We start from the raw sequence: 19341 nt of genomic DNA, 5'->3' as shown, positions 1-19341 counted from the left end.
CCGCGAAAGGAAGATCAATGATTGGGAGGGTTCTCATTCATATATTCATACGTTATAATCAAGAGTGTCATAATCCGTAATCACAATTGATTTCAATAGAAACTACTATAGTAGAACATTCATTTATGAATGTTACCCCCTCCCATTAACAATCTTCCGCCGTTCCTGTCCATCAGTCCAAATGTTAAGGGCCACGTGGACATAATTTTATACCCACCACAAAATGCTATTCTTTGTCGAAAAATACTAATAGCAAAATTAAAAATCGCACTAGCACATTTTTCATGTGAACCAAAGTCTAATTTTCGTTCTTTGAATATTCAAAATTCAAAGTCGCAGCAGTTAACGTACCATGGAAACTCTTCATATTGAGCATGGCTTTTCTCGTGCTTTTTTTCTTATCTAACAATGTGACGTCATAGCAAACTGTAAAATAAAATACTAAGAACGCATGGAAGTTATTGCAATGTTGAAATTAATGGAATATATGAGCATTTCCTTCTCCTTGTACGTGGGTGACTATTTTTCTGACTTGGCAATAAACGAGACGGAACAACTCTTTTTTTTTTTTCTTTACCATGTTTTGCGTAGAAAACTGCAACAATTCAGTAAATCGAAGTCTCTTGGTTTAATTTCATGGCGCCATTGACGACACAACGACTAAATATGAAGGTCCGTTCTGCTCAAAAATATTTAGGGGTTTATGTAAGTTTATGTAACCAAAAAATAATTACCTATACAGAAAAATAATAACCTTATGAAAAATAATTGGGCAATATAAAAAAAAACACTGGATGGAAAAAAATAATTTCACCGTACAAAGAAAACTTACATAAACTCTTAAATAATTTGGGTATTTTTGACCAGAACGGGCCTTCATAACTAAATTTCAAAGAATCTTCCAAAGGTCTTTGTATTTTGATTTATGCACATGCACTTGGTCTTTGTTTAAGTCATAGTTTATTTTATCGCGAAAATAAACGCATGTTTACCACATTTATATAACGTTTCGGTGTTCATGTCTTATTTTTCTGCCCGATGTTTTGCGTCGATTTTAACGTCTCGGGCATTCCTTATGTCACTGAGCTGATTTTTCATCCTTAAATGAAATCGCTAAGGCGCCTCATACATTGGCGCCTCATACATAACTCATGTTATGCAACGAAAAACTATCGTTTTCGCTCAACGCAAGAACGACAGCTTTTCACGACGATAAATCAACAATGAAAATGTTCTGAAACTAACATAGCCAGACTAAGGTAGCCAACGTAGGCTAGACTTAACTTGCTGTAATAGTATTTCAAGAGAACCCTTTCTTACTCATGATCAATTGAAACACGATATTTTAATACGTCGAACTTACAGCCTATAAATTATATATACAAAAAGTTTCTTTCAACCCAATCGAAGCCTTTGCTTTGGATCGCCATCTTTGTAAATGTGAAGGTCTTCGTTGTAAGGAAATTGCTTAGGTGTCTGAAAAAGACATAAAATCCTTTAAAACTATCATAGAAACGTTTTACAGATAAATGACAAATATAAGCTACTAACAGGAACTGACCTACTGAGAACTTTTCGTACATGTCACTGTGGCGGATCCATAGTACGTCAAAATAAATTACTGCAGCACATTTTGGCGTATATTTATAATTCTAAACACCTTAGAGGTTAGTCCATTGGTAAAATTATCTTCTTTAGAAATTAAAAACCAATAGTGTTTTTCTGAAAGTAATTTGAATTTAAAATTGAGGAGCTATAATTTATTCTGACGTACACTGCATCCGCCACTGCTGATGTCAGCACCTTACATTGAAGGGAGTTAATGGATTGGCAGAAAGTTTGAGTTGCCAGATCGTCATTGACGTTACCGGCAATACCGATCATCGTAATCGACAAAATTTTAGCGAAAAATGAAAAAGGCCAAAGTACCAAAAAACAGAAATTTTACTGTACTTTCGATAAATACGCGGCAACAAGAAAAATAACGAAATAGTGGTGCGAAAACGCAGGTTAAACAAATAGCACCAGAGAAGCCGGACTATTATTGGATAACGAGCAAATTGACTATCAATTTAATACATTGAGTATTAAAAATACTGAAAATTGTATGCTGGAGAGCAGTACACATAGCAGTTATGTTTGCTGGGCATGGAATGCAATCAACAAGATAAAGGCAGTTAGTGCTGAAGGAAGCAAAGCAATGATGCTGATAAATATTTCCATGTTACGTCATCGTCTAGTATGCTAATTTATGTCAGAAGTCATGCTACCTGCTACCAATACATCTGCCATTAACCTAGCTCGAATTAAATAAGTTCATTAAGAAGCTTTGGAACATTTTTCATACTAAACTTACATATTTACAGCGGTTCCCACGTTCAGTTTTTCCATAAAGATAACCAACATACATAAATACAGCAAGCAATGAAAACATAGTCAAGAGATGACGAAGAGCTTCATTTCTAAAAAAATCACACAGATCAAAGCAAGCAATAAAAACATGTTCATGAGATGACAAAGAGCTTGATTTCTAAAAAAAATCACGCAGATCAAAGCAAGCAATAAAAACATGTTCATGAGATGACAAAGAGCTTCATTTCTAAAAAAATCACACAGATCAAAGTAGGCAATGAAAACATGGTCATGAGATGACAAACAGCTTTATTTCTAAAAAAATCACACAGATCAAAGTAGGCAATGAAAACATGGTCATGAGATGACAAACAGCTTTATTTCTAAAAATTCACACAGATCAAAGCAGGCTTACTACACTAACAAAGCCTGCAAGATTTACTACTATTTAGGTAAACTTCCAGCACAAGTACTTTATGTTTCTTCACTAATTAATTTTCTTTAGATAATTCATTTCATTCAGTTGTATGCAATTACAATGATAGTGATGATTCATGAAGGCCTTTCCTTGCTTCAAGATTGATATAAATGTGCAAATAAAGATTAATTAGCACTTAATTTCCATTATTAAGATAAATGAGAACAAATGCTTACGGTGGATATTTGCTCTTCTCTGGTGCATCATACATCCAAACATTGTATGCATCATCTTCCTCGTGCAACTAGAAATAGTCCAGATCATCAGTACTTTTATGCAAAAATTTTTAATAAATTAGCATAAAAGCGCCTACATCTAGCAGTAAGAAATGCAAATTAAACTTGATACACATAAAATTGCTTCTTTTAGTGCGATTCAACGAAATGTTGATTTTCTCCATAAACATGATAAAAATAATTTATCTGAAACAAAACAAATTCATGATATAGTAAATGAAGTGAACATTACTACAAAAAATTTATTTGTAAAAAGGTTGCCATACTCAGAAAAATTTTTTGTGAAAATGTAGCCAACCAGAACAGACTGTTTATAAACCACATACGAAAGATTCAAAGTTTGCATGCATAGTGAATTACTTTCTTCAAAAGTGCGCATCCGAGATCTTGGGTGCCACCAGACAGGAAAGTTTGTAAAATGTGCACCCAAGATTTGAAATTTGCACTAAAGGCCTATTTTTTTCAGAAACTACACATCACACATCTCAAGTGTGTAAAAAAACTTTCCAGTCTATGATGCCAATACGATGAAAATATTAATTGTAAAAAACATACAGTGTCACCAAAGTTCCTTTTCTCCTGAACGTCCCACCATCCATGGGGAGCTCTTGTTTGCGAAGAAATGTCAGGAAGCTTTGGATAGTTACCAAGACCCAAACCATCATCAGGCCAATCTGACCTCCCCCCAGGTTTACTTGATGCTATAAATACATATCATTATAGTTGTTGATGGTTATTAGGTAGATAAATTTACTATGCTAACTTAACCCTTCTGACATTACTAATGCAAAGATGTAGGAGAGGATATCTTTCGGTAAAAATATTATCAGGTTCCTTACAAGCCAAAAGAATAAAATGCGCTATGGCCTATGAGAAAAAATTCCATAAAAAATTGATACCATAACAAACGGCAAATTAAGCTGACTCTTATCAAAGTAAAATGAAATTAGTTACCGAGTCTGTTCTGCAAACAAGAATTCAAACCAGGGGAAATTTGTATCTTGCGATAAACTTTGGGCAATATTCTTCGTGCAGTTGACGATAAAATTCTGGCAGCAGCCGCCATGTTTAAAAGTCAAGAAATGAAAAATGGCTAAAGAATCTGGTAACTAGTCACAAACGTTAACCACGTGACAGCGCATGTATAAGTCGTAGATGGTCATAAGTGACTATTGGTGACCATAGGGTGTTTGCAAATGTATCCATCAGTGTTTATATAGGGTGTTTCCTGGACTGTATCAGTTACTTTTACTTATATGAAATTAATCATTGTTGCACAAATACAATCACACATGACATACACGTGTCTAAATTGACAAAAACAAACATTCACTTTCACAGATGACAAAACATAACACCAGTTTCCCTAAGTTCATGTCAACCAAACAGGTCGTTGATCCAATTTATTCTTGTCGTCAGTGAAACTCCTTTTTCCCCAAACAATGTGACATGTCTATGGATTAGAATGTAAATGATCTTGTGCTGCAGCAATTGCATCTGGGAGCTCTACGTACCTCCAACAGCTCTTTCACGAAAACGAGTGTAGATTATTTAATTCATAGAGTGCAAGAAACCAAGAACAATAGGAACTATGATTTAACAACAATCATGCTCTACACTTAGACTTTATTTCGTACCAGATTTCATATTCATTAAGCATAGGAGCTTTACACTCCTTTAATTCATAATATAGAAATAAAAAAGAATATACGTAACAAATCATAAAATCTTTACCTGCTTTCGAAATTTTCTAATAAAAAGCCAACAAAAAGTTATGCAAAATATTTAAAAAATTATAATTCAAAACAAACACGTATTAAGACATCCGAATTTATAATTGTGCAACACAGAAATTTCAACATAATTACACAATTTTATTTTTGATCTGTGTGAATGTAAGGCGAGCGTTCATACGTCGATGTAGGTTCTTGAGGTTATAAGTATTGCCTAAAATCAAAAGATAAAACTTAAGTTTCGTTCACATAATTAGGGCAACAGGGGAAGTCCAATTTAGGTAGTAGATACTTTTGATGGCAAGATGTGCAAAATACAATGTAATAAATAAAATGCAGTTTGCGTACCTTGAGGAACGAAAAATGTTGATCCTTTAACAGCCACAAAGCTGTCATTGTGGATGGTCACCATAACTTTCCCCGACAAAACATAGAATATCTTGACAATAATAATTACAAAGAAAAGTAAGGAACATATTTTTCAAAATTTCATGATTTAGAGATCGCTAAACAGACGCATGGGTCGAAATTTTAAAATGGAAGAAATTTTAATGCAAATTAGATGTAACGAGAACTCTACCCCCCCTCCATCTTCAGATGAAAGTACACAAGACAGGGGCGGATCTAGAGTAAGGGCGCAGCAAAGGGTGTACAACCCTTTCTGAGTTCCCATAAGTTTCCCTTTCATAAGTTCCCGTAAGTTCTCAATGATGCACCCTAACAGGACAAAATCCTAGATCCACCACTGCATTACATTTTTCATTTTTAGAAAAAAGGCACTCGAAAGGTTTGAGCTTCTAAAGGGAGTGTATTCGATAAAATGCGAAATCCTTTCCAGTGCTCTTAAAAGAAAGTGCACTTATAGCCGTGAACATGGTTTACAGTACATTTGCCATGAAAACAAATGCCACATCACAAAAATATTTTCGTGAGGAAAACACAACAACACAAAAAATATATCGCTCACCATTACGTCACGTCTTACGTGCTGTCTGCCTTTCTCAGCACTGGGGCCCAATGTCAATTCTCCAACTCCAAAATCCTCCGTGTTAAGGTGTTTCTTGAATACCAGCTGTTTGTTTCCTTTCTCGGGGGATTTTAAGTGCAGCTTCTCGCCAGGGTGATAAACACCTTTAAATAAAGCAAATAGGAGTAGTCACAAACGTAAAATACAAGACTTCCAAACGCACAATTGCTAAACAAACTCATTTGCTATACCGCGTGCCATATAAGCTATGTTCATTTTAAATACAGACCCTTGGAAACTCCACAATTTTATCTATTCAAATTGTCATAACAATTTTGACTTCTCTCATTGCGCCAATTAACACTTGAACTTTAAAGCTTGGCTTATAAAGAGCAATGCAAGGTCGCACCAGTCCTGTTTTCGGCGAGAGATGACTGGATAAATCATTAACAGATTAATCAACGTACGTTCTAAACTAACAAATTGATCACTAACCCTTAATCTTATTGAACTACGCTATGCCGAAACCTCTTCTCGTGCCCCTCCAGAGCACGAGTAATAAACCAGAACCGTTTCACACTTACACATCTGCACCTCCTGCATTGTATTTGGATCAATGACCGTTCCCATGGGATCATTTACTTTACACAATCCATTCGGAATTTCAACATCACTCTAAATAATAGATGAAACGATAATTTTGGTATTCAAAAATTCACAATCGTAAAAATCCTTATTAGAATTACGAATCGCACTGAATGATCGACAAGGTAATATACAATGACATTGATTCCACGCATTTTCTATGTGAAAAGATTTGTAACTTTGGATCAGATATAAGGGTGAGCTTATGGATGAGATAACCAAGCCAGAAGTGTAATGACACTTCTACACATGCAAATTCAAAATCCAGAAAGGGTTGTACCTCCCTCCGTAGGTAGATCGTACATCCATCCCTGATATATAAAACATGCTCTAAGATGATCAATATGAACAAATGAACGAATATTGCTGCAATAACAACCGGAATCCACATATTTTCCGTTTGCTTATCCTTTCAAAACCTGAACAAGAATTGAATTGAAAGGCAGTGTACTTTACCCAATCGGTTGATTCGTCTTCTGAAGATTTCATATCATTACGCTTGGCTAAAAACACATGAATTGCACAAAATAAACAACAGATCAAGAAAATCTATAAGCTAAATAATTATCACTGGCATCGATGGTACGCGTGCGTTGACTTGAAAAAAAATTGAGCCTCCGCGTACTCTGTTGGCATCGATAGGGGCATCCCCAGCTATTATACAACTTACGTAATAACTTGTATACAAGAAATAAAGTATATTCGTATTCTGAACTGAAAATAATTGGTATGTAGCCGCCAAGTGAACAAAAAGAAAAACGTTTATTGTGGCAACAAATAGTTTCTCAAACAGAAGAAGGCGCTTTTGATTCGATAAACATAACACAATCTCGCGATGAGAAAATACGAAAATAAATTAAAATTTCGTCAAGTCAAACAAGGACTATAAAAAGGATTAAATTTAATAAGCACGACGAAATAGTTTTTGCTCAAATTTTGTAGTTACGGAAAATTATTTGAAAATAAAAGTAGTAGCTGAACACAGAGGACTGACCTTTTTTTGAATGATGCTTTGGAGCGTAGTTGGCTCTACGTTTTCGACGAGATATTTCCGGAGTTGGATTGAGGATTACGTCTTTCACGATAAAACCTAAATATATTCAAAAACGCAACCATCATATAAAAGCAACAAATGTAAAGGACTAGAAAGTACGAGTGAATGATTTAAAGTCTGGTTGGTAGAAATCCCCGATGATTTGATTGGTCGTTTCTCAAGATTAATGAATATCGTATATGTGTAAATGGCGACGTCACGCATAATCACAGTTAACGTGCTTATGAAAACCAGGTTAAAATGGCACCCGCTCTTCTTCAGATGCGATATCAATATAAATATCGCCGTTTAAGACATTAATTTAGTTTAATTATTTCGCGCGCGTATTACTCACATGGACGCTATACCGGGGAGGGGGAAGAGTTTTGTTGACTTCGACAGTACTATGTCAAAAAGGTGAAGAAACATTGTAGTGTGATTTGGTTCAAAACAATAGTAATACTGATTGATCTAGTGACCATTATTGTTGACAGAAACATTTCCGACAATCAACGAGTGGTAGCAACGCACTCATCTTTCTAATCTATATTGTTTGAGTGAAATGGATGGTTATTTGTATGAGATAAGATAGACCCACAATACCATAAAAAAATACGTGGCTCCTGTTAGCGTTTTTCAGGTTGCTATGCTGAACTTTACAGACGAGAAAAAAGCAATGCGTTTTTTCGAACCAAGTTTAAGGTCTTTTTTTAAACCAAGATTTACGTCCTATGGTGGAGATATGAATCTATACTCTTCACGGTGTACGGAGTACTAAAATTCCACAGCAGAATAGAACTCTCTCTCTCTCTATGCTTCTCGCGTACCTGATTTACGCCGTTCGTATTCGATGCGATCGTTTTTCCAAAATTGTAGAGGAGGGACACGGTTTCGTTTACTTCTTCTTGGACCCAAAATCTTATCTTCTTCGGCGTTTTCAGCTGTCACGCTTTCCAACAGCTTCGCAACTAGTTTTTCTAGTAAATATCAAGTAGAAGTCAAGACTAAATAAAGTTAAGTAAACTGAGCGTGGAAGGCTAATATCGCTTGTGAAAAAAGAATCATGGAACGTGTATAGCAACAACCTCCATTGTGTTTAGTTTTCGTCACTGTACTCTCTTCAATGTCAAGAGTTTCGCTTCGTTTCTTTGGAACTTTTCCTTTACGTACTACAGATGAAGAGGCATCCATGTCGTCGGACGACACGGAATTATGAGATGCTGTCTCCGAATCGCCTTCGATGGAATCCTTAGACGATTTGTGTGCAGTTTTGCCACTCGAGTTTGAAGCTGACAGCTCGTTCTTCTTTTCTGCTAATGGAGTGTTCGATGTAGATGAAATACTCGACTTAAATCGATAAATCGAATTGAGAATGAAAAGTTATTACACATTGCAATTTATTAATTTCATTCCTGAATGAACGAAACGACAACGCATGCATCTTCAATTTTAATGGTGATTTGCGACATACCCTTTTTTTTCTTTTCTCTTCTCGGAGCTCGAACTACTTTCGTATTTTTTTCTGGACTATTCACGTCCAAATTATGAATTGGTATCTCCAAATCGTCTTCAATGGATTCGTTCCAGGATCTGTGCCCAATTTTGTCGTCCTTTTCTAAAGGAGTTTTACTTGTTTCGCTTACTTCAAAAGTTTCGATTGCTTTTGTACTTCGAGTATTCCCTATTCATAAGATGAAATACAAAAATACAAAATAAAATTACGGTGAACACTTTTAGCTGGACAGGGTCATATGGCATGGTAGTTGCTTGGTCGTGACCAGCACGAAAACTTTTCATTGATAAAAATAAAAAATTCAAACCTTTTAAGTTTGAATCATTGACACGCTTTTCAGCAGAACGTTTGGCTTTTCTTTTCGCGTTTCTTGAAGATTCCACATTTTTTTCCTCTTTAGCTGACCGAAGTTTGTTAACAAGTCTGCTGTTTGTCTTACGCGAAGATTTTTCTGTCAGTCTGATACTATGAGCAGCAGCAGGTTGAGGTCCATTCTCTTCATAGGAAATTTCTGAAGCATGTTTCCTGCTTTTCAACGATTTCGCTGTGCCTGCTTCACGAAAATCTGTTTAGAGAGATAACAGTTTAGGTCAATGGGAGAGTACTAACTCTAATGAAACAGTACTAATTGTATCAATGAACAGCGATTCGTGCGATAAACGCAGTTGCTATTAACCAAATGTCAAACTAATCTAATTCTGTTCATGGAAGCCCGGAAGTTTTGTTTCAGTTATGTGACATTTCAAAGTATTATCGTTGTTCATTTCTTTAGAAATACGTATATTGCTTTTACATTAAGTGAACACAAAAATTGCAAAGAGGACCAAATTCTGGGGGTTAGCTACACCATTGTAACCAAATAGTGACATGTACACAAATTTCATAGGTTCAAAAGTACTTACAGTCTGCATCCATGTTTTTCTCACAGTCGTCCTCCAAATCACCTTCTGTCGTTTGCTTCTCTAACACGTTGCTTGTGCCACGCACTTCCGTCAATGGTTTTCGAGGGGCACATTTCTTCAAAATATTTTTGGATTTACTTTTAGGTATCGGAATTTTACTTCGACTACACGCTTTTCTAATAGTAGAAACATTGGCCGGAGTCGCACGAGAGGCACGGTTAGTTTTCTTCTTTAATGTGAGGAACGTGTCGTTGCTTTGAATGACGTCATCCACTTCGACGGCCGTTATTCGAATATGCCTGAAAATAAAATCGCTGATGGTTATTGGTCACCATCTTGGTCGATTTCTCAGAAAAACATTCACAAATCATAGAAAATCTTCAGCGCTGAAAGCAATCCAATAGATAGGTTTCAATGTTTACAAGGAATGGGACGCATAACAAAGTGAAACGAAAATTATCTATTATCTATATCTTTGCTACATAATCTTTCACGGCGATTTTAAAAAATGTACAGCTGACGAGAAAGGGGGTACTTGAAAAGATTTTAAAGCCTCCAAAAGCTCATCCGCGTTTAAAAGTGTAGCCCGTTGTGAAACAACTTACGAGCTTCTTTCGTCGTGTAATTTGTTATCTGGAAATAAACTGGTATTTGTCAGTGAAAATCGCAACCTGAAATCGAAAAAAACCCCAAATTTAAAAATGCGCAATTTACCAAACTGTTAGACAGATGTACATATACAGCTAACCTTTTTCTAGGGCTTTTAGTATTAACATTATCTTCTGTTGACGAAGGAATATCGACCTCTGATGCATTTACACTAGCCGGAGGATGGTTGCTTGATCTTTTGGGAGTTGATAAAACCAGTACAGGAGAAGGAGACGATTTCCGTTTTTCATGCGCATGAGCAGATTTTACAGGGGACAGGTTCTGTTTGCAAGATGATGAAACTGGTTTTGACGATGAGGTAATGGTGTTTTTTGGAACATTTTCTTGATTAATAGGTGAATCTTCTGGTTTTCCCCTCGAGCTTTTCTCTTGCACTTGAGAACTTTTCGTACTTCCTTTAGAGTTGTTGGACAAAATTTTATTTCTCGTTTCTTCATTATGATGAGCGACATTTTCCACGTTGTACGGCATGTCTTCGGCACTACAGACGGCAGAATCTGGTGATGGTTGTAATGACTTTTCAACAGGAAATTTTCTTCTACTTCGTGTACTTTTCGTGCACTTTTTCATGGAACCATTGATATTATTTTGTGAAGAGTTCGATTTTTCACAGGAATCACTTTCTTCTGAATCCGAATCTGCATTGAAAGATTCTTTAAGAATTTTAACATTTTTATGAGATCAGGAAGAAATATCGAGGGAAAACAAGGTCAAGTAATTGAGAAGGAACTTCAACTAAATAATAACTTAGAAAAAATTATAAAAATTCAACACAACTAAAATTTTCTTCAGTGATTTGTTCGAGAATCTTTCATCTGGCACCAAGGTACATATTTCTGCTCCATTAAAAGGTTTCTTATCCTTAATTTATTATAATTCAATAGCAAAAGTACAAAGCATAAGATTGCTCGTGAATTCTAATGAGTGATGCATCCGTAAATCAATTCATAGACATTTCAAAATTAAAGGATCACTTTTTGACTGGTATTGATGTACTTCTAATTCATGCAATGCTCTTACTACAACTGGAAATGCAACTGTTTGACCATGTAGAAAATTGATAATCACAGTAACAACGTAAAAATGTGATATTGGCAATATTAAGAACCTTATAATAGTAAATACCTACAATGATTACATTGATATAGATATCCATGTATCAAAGTAATCCATTATAAACTGATACCTATGGACTGATATGGATTTCTACATGCATATACAGCACAGCTAGTAATTCATGCAAGCATTGTTTTTGTAAGGTTGTTGACATATTGATATCATTACATGTTTGTAGATGTAGATCATCCAGGTTAGCAGAGTCCCGAGAAGAACTGTAAACACTAACTGTCCATTTCAGGACTCTACTAACCTGGACAATCTACATCTATGTACAAACATGTAACAATACTCCCAGCTTCAAATTATTTACATACTTTAAAGTGATATCACCTATGAATGCCAAGGTAAACCTCTTTTGGACAATTTAGAACAATAGTTTCTCTCAGTGATCAGTTACTTTAAAACAGTATGGTAGAAAGCAAAATGGAGAACATACCCATGTCTCGAAAATAATCACTGATGCGTTCCACACCATTTCTTCCCACTCGAGCATTGACATTGATAACTTCCAAGGTATGCCTGAGAAACATAGTATATTGCAATAAGAACATGGATGTATACTTTAAAGATTGTTTAAAAATAAAAATTTCTCCAGATTTTATAAATAATTTTATTGAGCTTTCGACTTGTTGCTTCAAGCCTTCATCAGAATGAGGAAATTATCTATTTACACTTGCTTTTGGCTTGTAGATGCTTAGAGTGTCTAATTGAATTAGGTAGATTAATGGGATTGGATAGGGTGAAATGCTTTCCATGGGTTTAAAGATTATGATAAAGATGTGTGAAACAAGTAGAGCCTCATAAATAAAGGACAGCAAAAACACAAGAGGAACAAACAATAAAGCTATCTGAGCAACCCAGTCCTTCCATAAATAAATAAACGTAGTGCAAAAAAAAACCATGTTAATCACATTTGATGGAATACCAATAGTGCACAATGCTGAACAGGATTCAGTAGCAGTTGCAGCTAGATAAGCATTTCACTACTGAAAAGCAATATTTTTATTCCTAGAGTTTTGTGCATATGCTGTATAGCTGTTGTACATATTGAACAGTAAATAGTGTAAAATAAAATAAAACATCTTGGTAGCTTTTCAATCACATCTCATGAAGCATGTATGAAATTCTGAGTGCTCAAAATAATTTCAATATAATGATAGCAAACTCGAGAATTTTCATGCTTTTTCAAGATTTCCACAGAGATAAAATGAATTGCCTAGATTTAATTTTGGCAAGCCTTATTACTTTCACAATTTTCCATCTTCAGAATAACATATGCAGTGCATTTCTTGAAGCCTGCATGCTACACAAATTGAAACCAAAGATCTCCAGCACGAAGGATTGGAATTAAATAAAATTTTACTATCATAGTATCTCATAGTGTATCTCATGGCCATCATGAAACCTTGCAAGGTTGAGGCACCGTTTAAATACACTTTGGTAATACGGTAAAACTGTGTCTTTCATTTATGAAGCCAAATAAATCAATAGCAAAATCTAGCCATTTATTCAACTTCACATACCTGCCAATGAATTCTTTCCCCTGATAAGCAGGAGCCAACACTCGTGTCTAACAACGAATAAGAGAATTTTAGACTCGAGGATGAACATAATTTTAGTTCAAAGGGTTGAACACCAAAATAAACGTTCTTTAAATTTGATATCATTCAAGACAAAACTTACTTTAGATGCCATTGCAATTGCAAATAGTTTAATATAGACGCCTTTTCGATGTACTTCTGCACTTTACTATACCATTTCCTTAAATTTTAACCACAAAAATATAAAATACATAGTATATTCTACATGTTTTTATATATCAACTGTCACATTATAGCTCCTGGGTCCCGCCAATTTCGCCAATAATATATCCCATCATTCTCTGTGATAATCGTAAACGACCGGTACGTACGGTATTTCCCGTAATTACTTCACGCAAGTGCTCGAGTTTTCTCGAGTCCCTATATTGGCTCTAGAATTTCGCAGAGAAGTTTCTATAAAGCTGTTGCTTAAACAACTATACATAAGTATCATCAGTACTAAAACCGTATGTTTTTTTCTCGTTACTTTCCGAACTTTGTAGACCTTCAATCACAGAAACTTAAGAATTCTTTGATTTGGAGTGATTTGGGAGAATGCAGCATCCCTTCATTTAACATCGTGGGAAAGTCAAGCCCCGTTTACACTATACCGGATTGCTATCGTAGCAGGTTGAATATTCTTTTCATTAAAAGGCAGTGAAATTGTTCAACGTCAGAAACACAATCAAATAGACTAAATCTATCAGCGTAATAAGCTTTTACTCCGTACAGTTACCCGTTTAAACCAAATAAAGATGTCGTAAACAGCGAATCCTGTATAGTGTAAACGCAGCCTCAAATTAATGTGTTTATCAAGCGATATACTTGTAAATGTACTTATGTGAATAGGGTGGCAACAGGGATAAATAAACGTTAGTTGTTTTGTTGCATTATTATAATTGTTATCAAAATATATGCATATACTTTATTTATAGTTTTCTACTCTTTAGTCTGGTAACCCGTAGGGACCAGGTCAGATGACTGAGACGTCCAAATTTAATGTCATTTTTCTGTTTTTGTATTGTCCACAAATTCGTCCATGTGGTCAAATAGCAATTTATCGTTTGCAAGCTTTTTTGATGTTAAAGATAACGAAATGATGGAAGGGATAAGGGATAGGATTATCTGCCTAAAAAATTGGGAAAGTAAGCAACTAAAGAAAGACATTAAGTGGATGTTGTCTTAGGCACAGAATAATGAATACATACAGAAGAGTCACTGCATTAAATTTGTTCGTGCCATGCATATTTCTTATTACGCACGTACCATAGAGTGGCAGCCCATCAGTCGCTTTTTTTCATCAATGGCAATGATGAAATGGCTTACGGTTGCTCACGAAATGGACCAACTGTATATTCCCTATACTGTAGTCTCAGATATCCTTATCAAGCATTGTTTTAGAATTGCTTTGTTAAGTATAGGACTGAATAAGTCAGTGTTTACATTCGGAGCAATCAAGTTGTAATTAGCATTTCAATAAAGTGAAGAGAAACACAGAAGTGTGCGTAAGTTATGATCGACGAATCTTTCGTGCAAGGGCGTGATCTGTAAATTGACTAAAATATTTCAATTAATAGATGTTATAACTGCTATCTGATGTCAGTTTGTGGCTTTAAATAATAGTATGATAATTGCTATATTGTTTTCATTGAAGAATACGACCAATTATTTGAATATGTACACAAACACATGTAGTTTCGTGTAGTTTCGTGTGAGTTCTCTTGAGCAGCCTTGACTTGATTATTGATCAAAGCTCTTTTTAAAGATATGATTTAACCATTCTGTTATTCTCTAGAATTTGCTTGAAAATTTTTTCAACAAAAATGTTTAGGAAGATGAAGGAGGATAAGTAATAAACAATTCCTTAGCTTTGTTATTAACAATGTGCTATTTAAAATGTCGAGGAGCTTCAAGTGTCATCAAGTACTTTCCAATGCCCCCAACGAGAGCTTGTTTGAAAACCCCTTAACTTTTTAGTTGTTGTGCTGCAATCTTGCGATCAGTAACATTCCATTTTAACACGTGGCATGCGTTATATAACTTTCTGAAAAAACCAAACTCACCACAGAAGTTTTACAACTGGCAAACCGAAAGTAAGTACAGTGCTTTGGATAACAAGGTGTGATAGATAAAATCACTTGAAGACAAACTTTTCTTAGTTCAGATATTGGCACCGATATCTTTATTAAAGCACACAACGATTAAAGTGGGTTTTACCTAATTTGGCCGTTACTGCAACGCTTATCAATACTGTGTGATGTAAGTAGTTCTCTTACAAGTTTGACAAACTATAAGATAAAGACGGTTCCATGTGCACGCCTTATTTTTATGTATTTGGTGTCGAAGGCGTTTTTAGCTACTTTCTGTTTAATGAAGAACCTTAAAGACCGTACTTTTGCTTGACATTTTCTCCTCCATATAGCGATCATATGCAGCTCACTATTTTGTGGCAATGCAGTAATAAACAGATTAATAAAATAAAAATATATGTTAACAAGTAACTGAACAACAGATTGATTATTCAAAATTTTACAGCTTTCATCAATTAATTCAAGCTCTTGTCGAATGCACTCTTTAACATAATTTTATCGGGATTAATTTCTCTTTCTTTCAAGCATATTGTTTTCATTTTTTACATAAAACCGTGATACTTTAAGGAACTTCAAATGTTGTGCGGTAGATATTTAGTTGGAAAGTGAACGAGAAGAGAGGAAACTTAAAGCGAGCTTGCTTTTATTTAAGAAAGTACATTCTTTTGCCATTCGCATCACTCACGCGACTCGAGTCATGAATGCGATTCCTTAAAACACTGTGGTATGACTCAAAAGGTATTTAAATAAGACAGTCATTGTTGTTTCGGCGATGTTTTCTATTTTTGGCTTTTCGCCATCAATTTTCCATCAAATTAAACATCACCATGAAAACATCAGCAGCGATGCGCGTCTAAAGCTTTCTCGACAAATGGAGCAATAAAGTAAAATTTGAAATAACCGACGTAGCACTTGGCATTTTGTAACTAGCAATCACAAGTTCACAACGTTTTCATCCGACTAATTATAGATCAAATGAATTTTAAATACGAATCTAACTTCTACGATAGGGGAAAACGAGTCAAAAATAACGTCTTTTTTTACATAAATTCAGCTGCATTGAAGATATTCTCTATATGTGTCAAAGAAGACGCTTTGTGAATTTATACTGGCCCGTGTTTTCTTGCGATGTGCGAGCGAATTTACATTAATTATCAATTGTATCAAATTATGAGCAGATTGTATGTTCAATTAATACATACAGCTTTAACTATATTGAATGAAAACGCGCTAAACAACTGTACATAAAGCTATGGTCACTAGCTATTGAGATCGACATGACTTAATTAGTAGCTTGCCATATTATTCATAGCGATAAAACTGCTTTGTGAAACAATACATACATGTTACATCCTACGATTATATCACAAGTCTTTGTTAGAACAGGACAGTCCGTTGAGTGATTAAACAATAGTTCTGAAACAAGCTCTTCATTTTTATAGACTTATATACTTCAATACATAATATAAAGGCTAGAATGCTATGAGTGCTATAAAATACTATATGAATATCAAAAGTACTAGCTATATAAAGCTATAGTACTAGATATATATTTTATTATAAGTTTAAAGATTGGTGATCCAGGCATATTTAATGTATAAAAATAAAAGATGCTCCGGATTGTGTAAAATGATTTTTATTGAACTTTCGACTCGTTGCTTCGAAAATAGAAAATTTCCTCATTCTGATGAAGGCTCGAAGCAACGAGTCGAAAGCTCAATAAAAATCATTTTATACAATCCGGAGAATCTTTAATTTTTATACATATTTTATTATAAAAATATATAAACTATATAAAAAATATATAAAGTTATATTCTTACATGGGTTGCTTATACTACAGTAAAAGACTAAAAGTGTTTGGTTGATTTGGGTATGAAAAAAAATTATTGGGAATGCAATATTTTTTCAGCTAGCTACTAGTGTTGGTTAATTTAACACACTTAAGGGCTTGCCCGAGCTTTCTTGGATCAGTTACGTGTATTATTTAAAATAGTCTCATTTAAGAAAGTCTTCTTTAAATTGATTTCATAGGTTATTTAAGATGGGTTTGACGTAATAGATCTAGAGCTTCTTTGCTTGGGGTGATGATTGTGCTCTTTCGTCAAAGACCTCTTTTGAAGCGTAGCTTTGTACAAAATATTGCACTTTCAAATCTCTGAGATGAGATGAAAGAGGCGTAAATTTACTCCTTTTTATCCAAAAAAGAGAATAACAACAAACTAATTTGTGTGTGAAAATAATGACCAATTATGACAGGACAATTTGTGCCCGATAGACAGCTATAATTCAATGACCATAAACTATCATTAATGATTATAACAAAGACAAGTGTTTTGAAAGACATTTGGAAAGTTTCTGTTACGTCGAAAAGTGAGCTTCACAACATTTGCAGCGTCACTCAAGGTCAAATATTGCACGATGCCTGTATATTGTATGATAATTCAAACCAATAAATAATCTTCTGACATTTCAAAAAGCATAAGTACCTAAACGTAGGCAGACGGTTGAGGTCAATCGAGCTTGTCACATGATACGTGCGCTAATTTCGTACAAGAATAGCCCTTTTTAAAGCGAAGCACGAAAAATCTTCGAAGAAACCTTTCGACATACGTTTAAAATTGTTGGAATTCAGTAACGAAGAATAATTTTACATTCAGTATCAAAGTAAGTATGAGAATCAGTTTGCAATAATCAGAAATGTATGAGCGGCACGTTAACGTAACTAAAAAGGAATTTCTTTCCAAACTATCTCAAAGTACTTTTTCAAAGTAGTTTCCACCAAAGTTTACATTTTTGCTCTACTAAATCCAACTGTATTTGTAATGGTTTGGATGTGTCTAAATAATTGGGTAATTTCCACTATCGAATCGCCCGGTGTGCAATCTTGAATTTTCTCATATATAAGATTCTTTTTTGGAAGATTTGTAGGATGATAATTTGATTTTCTTACTGAGAAGATTATTAAAACCAAACTGAAAATTCTCTCAGGTGCTTATCCTGAAGACGTCTATACATTTAGCGATACAGCCTATTTCACACTCTGCGATAATTAATCACAAAAAGGGGAATGTCATTACTTAAAGTGGTGTACGTTAATAGCTAACCTTTTATAACAAGTATACCACTTTGCTATCGATGTCGTGCTCTGTTTATAGGTTATCCATTCTCTTGAGCTTTGATCTCTTGCAACAATCAAAAATGCCACGATTTCTAAACAAATCATAATGGAAACGTTAACCAGAAATCTTTGACTGAATGAAGTCAACAGCAAGCTTCTTAGATTATTGATAGGTTTTTAGACTATGTTTTGAAATGAAGTTAGAAGGTCACATAACAAGAAAGGGCTTTTTCGTGCTTGTTGAGCAGTGTTTTCTAACGACCAGGCAAATTATTCCTCCCTTGTCTTTTTAAAAAAGATGTCTTTTAACAAGAGAGTAATTGACACTTCAATTAATACGTGCTAAATGTTCGTTTCTAAATCTGTGAAGTAGTTTGAGACCGACGACAAGAAGAGGAAGAATGAGTGTTTGGCGAACCTGTTGCGTGCTAAGTATTTATGTGCTAGCTGTTCATGCCATATCAACGACGAACGAGGTCAACAAACCAGGAGCTAATCGCAAATACTGTTACCAGGAATTCATAACAGTATGGAAGAAATGTTGCGGAGGTCAATACCCAGCATGCATTCCGGCAGCACAAGCAGCCCTTCAGAGTGGTGGTAGGAAAAAGAGATCTGATATATATGGTAATTAATGCTTTCAAACTAGCGTGACTTTTTTGACATCAAGTTTAATATTTCATTGCAAAAAGAGTGTACCTAAAATTGTGTACGTTTTTTCGCTGAGAAATTATACATAGTCTTTCATAAAAAGTGTTTTGTGGCAACATCAATTCATATGGCAACAACATATAAAACATGGGCGTGAGAAGATTGATATTTTTTGAGGGGGCCCACATTCATATGCGTGCTATGATCCCATGAAAACGATGTGTTTCATCATGCATAAATCAATATAAACCCT

The 19341-nt window shown here is 34.8% G+C and overlaps 2 protein-coding genes across 5 annotated transcripts; both read right to left on the bottom strand.

Moving 5' to 3' along the window:
- Nucleotides 1-1326: 1326 nt before the first annotated feature.
- On the bottom strand, nucleotides 1327-4190 carry LOC124439074 (NADH dehydrogenase [ubiquinone] 1 beta subcomplex subunit 8, mitochondrial-like). The gene is made up of 5 exons (XM_046989292.1): nucleotides 4021-4190; nucleotides 3622-3767; nucleotides 3007-3074; nucleotides 2357-2462; nucleotides 1327-1476 (listed from the first exon to the last, which is right to left on the bottom strand). The coding sequence occupies exons 1-5, from the start codon at nucleotides 4130-4132 to the stop codon at nucleotides 1396-1398; spliced, it is 513 nt and encodes a 170-aa protein (XP_046845248.1). The 5' UTR covers nucleotides 4133-4190; the 3' UTR covers nucleotides 1327-1395.
- A 648-nt stretch (nucleotides 4191-4838) lies between these two features.
- Nucleotides 4839-18441, bottom strand: LOC124438493 (centromere protein C-like). 4 transcript variants are annotated; one of them, XM_046988648.1, is made up of 17 exons: nucleotides 18424-18441; nucleotides 13331-13408; nucleotides 13171-13217; nucleotides 12084-12166; nucleotides 10608-11181; nucleotides 10465-10530; nucleotides 9860-10158; nucleotides 9265-9522; nucleotides 8916-9125; nucleotides 8530-8757; nucleotides 8272-8421; nucleotides 7406-7501; nucleotides 6868-6914; nucleotides 6351-6441; nucleotides 5767-5930; nucleotides 5148-5238; nucleotides 4839-5013 (listed from the first exon to the last, which is right to left on the bottom strand). In XM_046988648.1, the coding sequence occupies exons 2-17, from the start codon at nucleotides 13340-13342 to the stop codon at nucleotides 4931-4933; spliced, it is 2499 nt and encodes an 832-aa protein (XP_046844604.1). In that variant the 5' UTR covers nucleotides 13343-13408; nucleotides 18424-18441; the 3' UTR covers nucleotides 4839-4930. The 4 variants fall into 4 exon arrangements, with proteins under 4 accessions (XP_046844604.1, XP_046844603.1, XP_046844605.1 ...); XM_046988647.1 differs by lacking the exon at nucleotides 18424-18441 and having other exon boundaries at nucleotides 13331-13506; XM_046988649.1 differs by lacking the exon at nucleotides 18424-18441 and having other exon boundaries at nucleotides 8530-8754; nucleotides 13331-13506.
- Between the last annotated feature and the right edge of the window lie 900 nt (nucleotides 18442-19341).

The sequence above is a fragment of the Xenia sp. Carnegie-2017 genome, unplaced genomic scaffold (assembly GCF_021976095.1).
Source record: "Xenia sp. Carnegie-2017 unplaced genomic scaffold, XeniaSp_v1 HiC_scaffold_19, whole genome shotgun sequence".
Classification (NCBI taxonomy): Eukaryota; Metazoa; Cnidaria; class Anthozoa; order Malacalcyonacea; family Xeniidae; genus Xenia; species Xenia sp. Carnegie-2017.
Note: the sequence above shows the minus strand (reverse complement) of the source record. Positions and strands in the feature narration are given on the sequence as shown.

Bases quoted from the DNA above. Each gene is read 5' to 3' on its own strand.
- LOC124439074 (XM_046989292.1), bottom strand. From the start codon at position 4,132: ATGGCGGCTGCTGCCAGAATTTTATCGTCAACTGCACGAAGAATATTG. The intron at 3,768-4,020 runs GTAACTAATTTC...ATGTATTTATAG, and splicing joins TTGTTTGCAGAACAGACTCG to CATCAAGTAAACCTGGGGGG. The intron at 1,477-2,356 runs GTAAGTTTAGTA...TGTCTTTTTCAG, and splicing joins GTGGGAACCGCTGTAAATAT to ACACCTAAGCAATTTCCTTA.
- LOC124438493 (XM_046988648.1), bottom strand. The intron at 10,531-10,607 runs GTTAGCTGTATA...TTTCGATTTCAG, and splicing joins ACTAAAAGCCCTAGAAAAAG to GTTGCGATTTTCACTGACAA. The intron at 6,915-7,405 runs GTCAGTCCTCTG...ATGTGTTTTTAG, and splicing joins AAAGCATCATTCAAAAAAAG to CCAAGCGTAATGATATGAAA.